The 11,486-nt window shown below is 43.8% G+C and overlaps 1 protein-coding gene across 1 annotated transcript; it reads left to right on the top strand.

Annotated features, from left to right (window-relative positions):
* Nucleotides 1-5,966: 5,966 nt before the first annotated feature.
* Nucleotides 5,967-9,043, top strand: LOC130357992 (protein spinster homolog 1-like). The gene is made up of 2 exons (XM_056560785.1): nucleotides 5,967-6,062; nucleotides 7,441-9,043. Exon 2 carries the CDS (start codon nucleotides 7,987-7,989, stop codon nucleotides 8,977-8,979), a length of 993 nt encoding a protein of 330 aa, XP_056416760.1. The 5' UTR covers nucleotides 5,967-6,062; nucleotides 7,441-7,986; the 3' UTR covers nucleotides 8,980-9,043.
* Nucleotides 9,044-11,486: the final 2,443 nt, after the last annotated feature.

Below are 11,486 nucleotides of genomic sequence, written 5' to 3'. Positions count from 1 at the left end.
GTATATCCGAGATAGCTGATAATGCCAGGTTTTGCGGAATACTGGAATAGAGCGATTCAATGTCGCAAGTAAGCCACGACAGAGAATCGCTCCATGTGAATTCATCCATGATTTTTAGCAAGTGCTTAGTGTCCTTGATATAACTTGGGCATTGCACAACCAGAGGTTGCAGTACTGAGTCCAACCACTCGCATAGGTGCTCGTTAAGGGATCCGATCCCCGCCACGATCGGACGCATCAGCGGCGGGAATCGGTCCTTATGCAGCTTGGGTAGCGAGTGGAAGATAGGAATAATTGGAGCAGGCACGAAAATATAATCCACTTCTTTTTGGGTCAAAATAGATCTGGCTTTCCCCTCTTCCAACAGAGTCAACAGTTCTTTTTTAAAAGGTTCAGTGGGATCCCCACAAAGTTTAAGGTAAGTTTTATCATCAGATAGTAGATTTTCATTTAAATTGATATACAGTCCTGTGTCCATACATACTACCGAGCCGCCTTTATCGGCGGATCGGATAGTCAAATTTTTGTTTTTCATTCATTTCTTTATGGCAGCAGCCTCCTTTTTATTCAAATTAGGACACGTTGTATTGGACATTACTTTTGATTGTAGATTAACCAAATCTTTCATGATAAGGTCCTGGAACCAATCAAAAATTGCTGGTCTGGTCTGTATGGGGTAAAAATGTTGGTTTTTAGTGGAGAAGGTATGTGGAGTATTCACTTCATCACAAATTGATATCCCACTATTTTCAAGGAGACAGAGATCTCTAAAAGCAATTTGTCCTGCTAACGTATGCATTAGTGGTAAATCAGGGTTTATAGAAAGTTGAGGTGGGTCCGATGGTTCATCAGCATTTTCCACAAAAAAATGTTTCTTAACTGTTAAAGTTCTCACAAATTTATTTATATCCAAAATTGTCCGATAAACATCAAAATGATGTGTAGGAGAGAAACCCAGTCCTTTCCACAGGACCGAGGTTTCTTCATCTGTAATGATTTGTGCAGAAATGTTAATGACTTGAAAATCCTCTTTTATTACTTTTTCCGTTTGTCCTTGTTACGCTCCGAAGCTCTTCTTCTATTGTTTTCTGCCAACGCGCCTTCCTCGTTTTTTGACTGTCTTCTCGCATTGCGATTCTTGTGAGTGTTCACATATTGCGGTTCTGAGTCCCTGCTAGTGTCCATGGTATCTGAACAATCTGAATTTTCAGTAAACACCTGGTCAGAAGAATTAAATTCACATGCGAGCACCTATGCGAGTGGTTGGACTCAGTACTGCAACCTCTGGTTATGCAATGCCCAAGTTATATCAAGGACACTAAGCACTTGCTAAAAATCATGGATGAATTCACATGGAGCGATTCTCTGTCGTGGCTTACTTGCGACATTGAATCGCTCTATTCCAGTATTCCGCAAAACCTGGCATTATCAGCTATCTCGGATATACTGATGAGATTTTCTAAATATTCTGTGGATTTGAGACATTACATTATTGAGGTGGTAGATTTTGTGTTAAAACACAATTATTTTATGTTTGGTAACAATTTTTATTTGCAGCGCACGGGTGCTTCAATGGGAGCAAAGTCATCACCAGCTCGGGCTAACCTTTTTGTTTTTTGGTGGGAGGAGCAGTTTATTTTTTCTGACACCAATCCATTTTCCACATGCCTCGCATGGTATGGGAGGTATGTAGACGATGTGTTCATCATTTGGTCGTCCGACCATCTGACCGTTGATGCATTCATGACATATATCAATAATAATCGGTTCAATCTTAAAGGGGTATTCCAGGCAAAAACTTTTTTATATATATCAACTGGCTCCAGAAAGTTAAACAGATTTGTAAATTACTTCTATTAAAAAATCTTAACCCTTTCAGTACTTATGAGCTTCTGAAGTTAAGGTTGTTATTTTCTGTCTAAGTGCTCTCTGATGACACCTGTCTCGGGAAACGCCCAGTTTAGAAGAGGTTTGCTATGGGGATTTGCTTCTAAACTGGGCGTTGCCCGAGACAGGTGTCATCAGAGAGGACTTAGACAGAAAATAACAACCTTAACTTCAGAAGGTCATAAGTACTGAAAGGATTAAGATTTTTTAATAGAAGTAATTTACAAATCTGTTTAACTTTCTGGAGCCAGTTGATATATAAAAAAAAGTTTTGGCCTGGAATACCTCTTTAACCCCTTAAGGACCAGGCCATTTTATACCTTAAGGACCGGAGCGTTTTTTGCAATTCTGACCACTGTCACTTTAAAAATTAATAACTCTGGAATGCTTTTAGTTATCATTCTGATTCCGAGATTGCTTTTTCGTGACATATTCTACTTTAACTTAGTGGTAAAATTTTATGGTAACTTGCATCCTTTCTTGGTGAAAAATAACAAAATTTGATGAAAAAAATGAAAATTTTGCATTTTTCTAACTTTGAAGCTCTCTGCTTGTAAGGAAAATGGATATTCAAAATATATTTTTTTTGGGTTCACATATACAACATGTCTACTTTATGTTTGCATCATAAAATTTATGAGTTTTTACTTTTGGAAGACACCAGAGGGCTTCAAAGTTCAGCAGCAATTTTGAAATTTTTGACAAAATTTTCAAACTATTTTTCAGGGACCAGTTCAGTTTTGAAGTGGATTTGAAGGGTCTTCATATTAGAAATACCCCATAAATTACCCCATTATAAAAACTACACCCCCCAAAGTATTCAAAATGACATTCAGTAAGTGTATTAACCCTTTAGGTGTTTCACAGGAATAGCAGCAAAGTGAAGGAGAAAATTCAAAATCTTCATTTTTAACACTCGCATGTTCTTGTAGACCCAATTTTTGAATTTTTGCAAGGGGTAAAAAGGAGAAAATTTTTACTTGTATTTGAAACCCAATTTCTCTCGAGTAAGCACATACCTCATATGTCTATGTTAATTGTTCGGCGGGCGCAGTAGAGGGCTCAGAAGGGAAGGAGCGACAAATGGTTTTTGGGGGGCATGCCGCATTTAGGAAGCCCCTATGGTGCCAGGACAGCAAAAAAACATGGCATACCATTTTGGAAACTAGACCCCTCAGGGAACGTAACAAGGGGTAAAGTGAACCTTAATACCCTACGAATTCACGACTTTTGCATATGTAAAAAAAATATATATATTTTTTACCTAAAATGCTTGGTTTCCCAAAATTTTTACATTTTTAAAAAGGGTAATAGCAGAAAATACCCCCCAAAATTTGAAGCCCAATTTCTCCCGATACAGAAAACACCTCGCATGGGGGTGACAAGTGCTCTGCTGGCGCACTACAGGTCTCAGAACAGAAGGAGTCACATTTGGCTTTTTGAAAGCGAATTTTGCTCTGGGGGCATGCCGCATTTAGGAAGCCCCTATGGTGCCAGGACAGCAAAAAAAACCACATGGCATACCATTTTGGAAACTAGACCCCTCGGGGAACGTAACAAGGGGTAATTTGAACCTTAATACCCTACAGGTGTTTCACGACTTTTGCATATGTAAAAAAATATATTTTTTTTTTACCTAAAATGCTTGTTTTCCCAAAAATTTTACATTTTTTAAAAGGGTAATAGCAGAAAATATCCCCCAAAATTTGTTAGCCAATTTCTCCCGAGTACGACGATACCCCATATGTGACCCTAAACTGTTGCCTTGAAATACGACAGGGCTCCAAAGTGAGAGCGCCATGCGCATTTGAGGCCTAAATTAGGGACTTGCATAGGGGTGGACATAGGGGTATTCTACGCCAGTGATTCCCAAACAGGGTGCCTCCAGCTGTTGTAAAACTCCCAGCATACCTAGACAGTCAACGGCTATCTGGCAATACTGGGAGTAGTTGTTTTGCAACAGCTGGAGGCTCCGTTTTGGAAACAGTGGCGTACCAGACGTTTTCATTTTTATTGGGGAGGGGGGCTGTGTAGGGGTATGTGTATATGTAGTGTTTTTTACTTTTTATTTTATTTTGTGTTAGTGTAGTGTTTTTAGGGTACAGTCCCACGGGCGGGGGTTCACAGTAGTTTCTCGCTGGCAGTTTGAGCTGCGGCAGAAATTTTGCCGCACCTCAAACTTGCAGCCGGATACTTACTGTAATCCTCCGCCCATGTGAGTGTACCCTGTACATTCACATTGGGGGGGGGGGGGAACATCCAGCTGTTGCAAAACTACAACTCCCAGCATGTACGGTCTATCAGTGCATGCTGGGAGTTGTAGTTTTGCAACAGCTGGAGGCACACTGGTTGTGAAACACCGAGTTTGGTAACAAACTCAGTGTTTTGCAACCAGTGTTCCCTCAGCTGTTGCAAAAGCTACAACCCCCAGCATGTACGGACAGCGGAAGGGCATGCTGGGGATTGTAGTTATGCAACAGCTGGAGACACACTGGTTTGCTACTTAACTCAGTGTGCCTTCAGCTGTTGCAAAACTACAACTCTCAGCAGTCACCGACAGCCAACGGGCATGCTGGGAGTTGTAGTTATGCAACCACCAGATGCACCACTACAACTCCCAGCATGCACTTTAGCTGATTGTGCAAGCTGGGAGTTGTAGTTATACAACAGCTGAAGGTACACTTTTCCATAGAAAGAATGTGCCTCCAGCTGTTGCAAAACTACAAGTCCCAGCATGCCCATAAGGGAATGCTGGGAGTTGTGGTGGTCTGCCTCCTGCTGTTGCATAACTACAGCTCCCAGCATGCTCTTTTTGCATGCTGGGAGCTGTTGCTAAGCAACAGCAGGAGATTGTCACTCACCTCCAACGATCCTCGCCGCATCAGGTCAGTCCCTCGTCGTCGCCGCCGCTGCTCCTGGGGCCCCGATCCCATCATTAACGCCGGGGATTGGGGTCCCCAGCACCCGGGGTGCACGTCCCGCACGCGCTCACGTCCTCCGGAAGAGGGGCGGAGCGGGTTGCGGGAGTGACACCCGCTGCAGGCGCCCTGATTGGTCGGCCGGTAATCCGGCCGACGAATCAGGGCGATCGTGAAGTGGCACCAGTGCCACCTCATCCCTGCTGGCTCTGGCTGTTCAGAGACGGCCCCGATCAGCCAATAATTCCGGGTCACTGGAGACCCGATTGACCCGGAATCCGCCGCAGATCGCTGGACTGAATTGTCCAGCGATCTGCGGCCATCGCCGACATGGGGGGTCATAATGACCCCCCTGGGCAATATGCCCCGATGCCTGCTGAACGATTTCAGCAGGCATCGGGCACCGGCTCCGCTCCAGATGGTTGCGGGGGGCCGGTAAAACACATGACGTTCTCATACGTCATGTGTCCTTAAGGACTCGAAAATGGAGACGTATGAGAACGTCATGTGTCCTTAAGGGGTTAAGTCCCAGGATGCCCTTGGTCCTAGTGGGGTTTCAATGGTCTCACACCATCATTATCAAGTGGCTTGATAATGATGGTGTGAGACCATTGAAACGTTGCTCTTTGCACATTTGGGATGAATAAATAGTTTTCATTTTTTCACCATACCTTGAGTGCCACAGCATTTTCCTTGGAACTACGTATGCAGAATCCTGGACACGGACCCTAGCTGGAGGCACCTACTCACGCTTGGAACTATATATATATATATATAACACACACACACACAAATCAAAAAATATGTTGCAGTCTCTTGTAATACCTTTTTTATTGGACTAACAGAATTTTGTAGAGACAAGCTTTCAGGATTCCTCCCTTTATCAAGTCCAATAGTCAAGGACTAATGATCAAAGGACTTTATAAATTATCAGGGAGGAATCCCAAAAGTTTGTCTCTACAAAATTCTGTTAGTCCAATAAAAAAGGTATTACAATCTGCATCACTGGACTAATATGGCTACTCACATTTACTATACAGATATACACATACCTGAAGATGGTTTAGAACCCTGTGATGTCACACATGCTTGTGATGATGTCACCGTAAGCTGTACAAGGAGGTGCGCGCCGGCTGCAGTCTCTTCAGTGTGTTTTGCATTCACAACCTGTGGTGCAAAGTGTTTGTTACAGAGTTTCTATTTGCGATAGAGAATTCAAGATTTTGACCGTTCCTTGTCTGAAGAGAGAACCACAAGGTAAGTCTCAGCCTCTTCTATTCATACATACACAGGGCTTTTTGTTTGACAGTTTTTTTTTTGTTGTTGTTGCTTTTTTTTTTTTAGCAAAAAAAAACAAGAAATTAATTTCCAAAAGAAATAACAAAAGTTATATTTCTCATAGCATTGTGACAATACTTGGCTTAGGCATTAAACATAATAAAACGCACAGATAGTATCATGACCAGAGCTTTTTCTTGCAAAACTGCTAAAATGCAATTATGCCCAAAAAAGCCCCCAAGAAAAAGAGTCCTAATTCATGAAGTTCTAAAAGATATAAGTCTATGAGAAAGATTTGGTGGTGTAGTAAAAGAATAACAGAAAGATTAGGGCAGAAATATAATAGTATATAATAGAATTCTGTGTGTACTAACAATAGAAATACTCCGGGTTTTCCGAAAGGGAAATTTTAAAATCAACTAGTGGCAGAAAGTCATATAGGGGACGGATAGATCCCAATGAGGTTGGGTAGGTTCATTATTAGTAAATGTATATAGCAGGATAGCCCAATTGTATCTACAGTATTAAGTTCACATGGCCCAGTGACCATACAGCCAAGCCCTTATAATCCACCATTACTGGGACAGATTCAGGGTTATCAGATATTACTAGGACCGGACATGTTCAGGGTTATCACATATTACTAGGACCGGACAGGTTCAGGGTTATCAGATATTACTAGGATTGGACAGGTTCAGGGTTATCAGATATTACTAGGACCGTACAGGTTTAGGGTTATCAGATATTACTAGGACCGGACAGGTTCAGGGTTATCAGATATTACTAGGACTGGACAGGTTCAGGGTTATCAGATATTACTAGGACCGGACAGGTTCAGGGTTATCAGATATTACTAGGACTGGACAGGTTCAGGGTTATCAGATATTACTAGGACTGGACAGGTCAGGGTTATCAGATATTACTAGGACCGGACAGGTTTAGGGTTATCAGATATTACTAGGACCGGACAGGTTCGGGGTTATCAGATATTACTAGGACCGGACAGGTTCAGGGTTATCAGATATTACTAGGACCGGACAGGTTCAGGGTTATCAGATATTACTAGGACCGGACAGGTTTAGGGTTATCAGATATTACTAGGACCGGACAGGTTCAGGGTTATCAGATATTACTAGGACCGGACAGGTTTAGGGTTATCAGACATTGGTAACCTCAGGGAAGACGTCTCCATATAAAACACTTATAGAGAAGCGTCTTCTTCTGAGGCTGCGATGGTCTTAGTGTTATCTTGTGGTTCTGTGCTGGACATTTCTGCTCTGTATTAAGGATCTATTGTATAATGACAGGAATGATGACATGTTGTCTAATGTGTTCACTTATCTCTCTCTCTCTCTAGTGTTTTCAGGCTCTGACCTGTGACCATGGCCTCTCCACAAGACCCATTGCTGAAGGAGGAGGAAGAAGCAATGGAGGACCATAGTGATATGGATGTAGAAAAGGGCGATATCCCTGAGAGGCAGAACCTGCCATCTCTAAGCGTGATGTCCACCGCACGTTCCATCATCACCGTAGTGATCCTCGCCTTTGTTAATTTGCTCATCTATGCAAATCGCTCCAGCGTGGCGGGGGTGCTGCCTTATATACAGAAAGCATATGACACCAATGCTAGTCTGTCCGGCTTATTGAATACATTGTTTATTGGAAGCTACGTGCTGGTCGCACCAATTGCCGGATATTTGGGCGACCACTGTAATAAGAAATATACTGTTTGCGCAGGAGTCATCGTTTGGCTGAGCATGACACTTACCCTGTCATTCATCCCTGATGGGTACTTCCTGCTCTTCCTGCTGACGAGTGGACTGGTTGGAGCCGGAGAGGCAACTTTCTGCACCATTGCCCCTCCATCATTGCAGACCTTTTTACAAGTGACCAGCGGACCCGCATGCTGAACGTGTTTTACTCCGTCATACCTGTAGGCTGCGGACTAGGATACATCATCGGGCCCAAAGTGACTGATGCAGCAAGGGGCGATTGGCACTGGGCATTTCGGGTCACCCCTGGCCTGGGCCTCATAGCTGTGGCTTTGATGATTTTGGTCACAAAGGAGCTTCCAAGAACGACTACAAACGGGAAGAAGAACAACAAATTCCAGAAGTTTGCCAAATGGGCGACAGATCTGAAAAAACTATTTAAAAATCGAAGCTTCATGTTAACCACCATGGGATCGACGGCTGTATCCTTCATAGTGGGAGCCATAGGTGTATGGGGTCCGTCATACCTGACCCACGCACGAACACTCCTACAAGAGAAGGACCCTTGCCGTGCTGAACCGTGTGACTATCACGACATCCTAATATTTGGTGTGGTTACAGTCGTTTCCGGCATTCTGGGAGTTGTAGCAGGGACGGAGATAAGTAAAAGATATCGCAAATCCAACCCACGGGCGGACCCGCTTGTGTGTGGATGCGCGATGATGCTCTCCGCTCCTTTTCTTCTGTTGGCATTGACTTTTGGCAACATCAGCCTCGTTGCCACCAACATCTTCATCTTCATCGGAGAGACGCTTCTGTCAGTAAATTTCACCCTCATATCTGACATTATACTAAAAGTAGTAACTCCGTGGAGGAGATCTTCAGCCCTGGCCGTGCAGATGACAATCTATCACCTCCTAGGTGACGCCGGCAGCCCGTACCTCATCGGCCTGATATCTGACATCTACGAACAAGGATATGCCAAATCCCCTCATCTGAAATACCGCAGCCTGGAGTATGCCCTCATGACCTGCACCATAATGGCAGTCATCGGAGGGGCCTTCTTCATGGCCACGGCCCTATATATAGAGAGGGATGAAAAAGAAGCAGAGATGGAATCAGAACCTCCGTCATCCTCCTCCTCCTCACTGCTTCCTGCCGATGAGGACCGCGCTTCAGACTGAGGAAAAGTCATTGCTTACCTTTATCTCGTTTACTTCATTAAAAAAAATTAAGAAAAAAATAACTGCATTTGTTCTATGTTCCACTTTACCCCTTATTCTCTACCCAGGGGCGGACACAGACAGCAGAGGGCCCTTGTGCAAAGAATGTGCCTGTGCCCCCCCCCCCCCCCCCAAAACATCAATTGTTCAGCACCCCCCCCCCCTTCATATGTCACTTACTCAGGTGGACCCCCATATGTCACTTGCTGTATAAGTTTCTAATTATTTATTGAGGCCTTCCATATGCCGCAGCTCATTCAAGCCCCCACATTAGGTAGCATAGATTCCCAACATTAGGTAGCATAGATTCCCCACATTAGGTAGCATAGATTCCCCACATTAGGTAGCATAGTTTCCTCACATTAGGTAGCATAGTTTCACCACATTAGGTAGCATAGATTCCCTACATTAGGTAGCAGTTTCCCCACATTAGGTAGCATAGTTTCCCCACAATAGGTAGCACAGATTCCCCACATTAGGTAACATAGTTTCCCCACATTAGGTAGCATAGTTTCCCCACATTAGGTAGCACAGATTCCTCACATTAGGTAACATGGTTTCCCCACATTAGGTAGCATAGTTTCCCCATATTAGGTAGCACAGATTCCCCACATCAGGTAACATAGTTTCCCCACATTAGTTAACATAGTTTCCCCGCATTAGGTAGCATAGTTTGCCCACATTAGGTAGCACAGATTCCCCACATTAGGTAGCATAGCTTCCCCACATTAGGTAGCATACTTTCCCCACATTAGGTAGCATACTTTCCCCACATTAGGTAGCACAGATTCCCCAAAGTAGGTAACATAGTTTCCCCACATTAGGTAGCATAGATTCCTCACATTAGGTAGCCATAGCCCCCTCTTAAACACACAGACAGACACAGACACACACAGAGACACACTTACCTGCCCTGCATAGCGCTTCTCCTCTCCGGCAGCGGCCTGACGAGTGACGTCACTGATGTCCTCCTGAGCGGGTCTGCAGAAGTACGTCACTTGTGCGACGTCCCTCGTCAGACCCCGGTCGGCCGGAGGCAGACTCACTGTCTAAAGTGCCTGCTGCGCTATTATACCCCGCAGCTGCTTTAGAACAGTGAGCAGCGGCGGCGCCAACCCTACCATGAACCTGCTAGGCACAAAAAAAAGGGGGGCAGCATAATGCCGCCCCTGAAAAGTGCCACCTGGGACTTATGGTCCCAACGGGTCCAATGGTAGGGCCGACCAGAGGCGGCTCTAGACTTTGTGAGGCCTTAGGTGAAACTTGAACATGAGGCCCTGCTTTATTTTCTGCTGAAATTACATGGTGGTCCGGCTGTGAGATGGTTATACTGTGACATCACTGTGTATTATCCCTGCACTGTGACATCACTGTGTATTATCTCTGTACTGTGCCATCACTCTGTGTATTATCCCTGTAATGTGACATCACTGTGTATTAACTCTGTACTGTGCCATCACTGTGTATTATCCCTGCAATGTGACATCACTGTGTATTATCTCTGTACTGTGCCATCACTCTGTGTATTATCCCTGTACTGTGACATCACTGTGTGTATTATCCCTGTACTGTGACATCACTGTGTATTATCCCTGTACTGTGACATCACTGTGTGTATTGTCCCTGTAATGTGACATCACTGTGTATTATCTCTGTACTGTGCCATCACTCTGTGTATTATCCCTGTAATGTGACATCACTGTGTATTAACTCTGTACTGTGCCATCACCGTGTATTATCCCTGTACTGTGACATCACTGTGTATTATCTCTGTACTGTGCCATCACTCTGTGTATTATCCCTGTACTGTGACATCACTGTGTGTATTATCCCTGTACTGTGACATCACTGTGTACTATCCCTGTACTGTGACATCACTGTGTATTATCTCTGTACTGTGACATTACTGTGTATTGTCCCTGTGCTGTGACATCACTGTGTGTATTATCCCTGTAATGGGACATCACTGTGTATTATCCCTGCACTGTGACATCACTATGTATATTATCACTGTACTGTAATATCACTCTGTATATTATCCCTGTACTGTGACATCAATGTGTGTATTATCCCTGTACTGTGACATCACTGTGTATTATCCCTGTACTGTGACATCACTGTGTATTATCTCTGTACTGTGACATCACTGTGTATTATCCCTGCACTGTGACATCACTCTGTATATTATCCCTGTACTGTGACATCACTCTGTATATTATCCCTGTACTGTGACATCACTGTGTGTATTATCCCTGTACTGTGACATCACTATGTATTATCCCTGTACTGTGACATCACTGTGTGTATTATCCCTGTACTGTGACATCACTGTGTATTATCTCTGTACTGTACCATCACTCTGTGTATTATCCCTGTACTGTGACATCACTGTGTATTATCTCTGTACTGTGACATTACTGTGTATTGTCCCTGTGCTGTGACATCACTGTGTGTATTATCCCTGTAAT

The sequence above is a fragment of the Hyla sarda genome, chromosome 2 (assembly GCF_029499605.1).
Source record: "Hyla sarda isolate aHylSar1 chromosome 2, aHylSar1.hap1, whole genome shotgun sequence".
Lineage (NCBI taxonomy): Eukaryota > Metazoa > Chordata > Amphibia > Anura > Hylidae > Hyla > Hyla sarda.
This window is presented reverse-complemented; position numbering and strand designations above follow the sequence as displayed.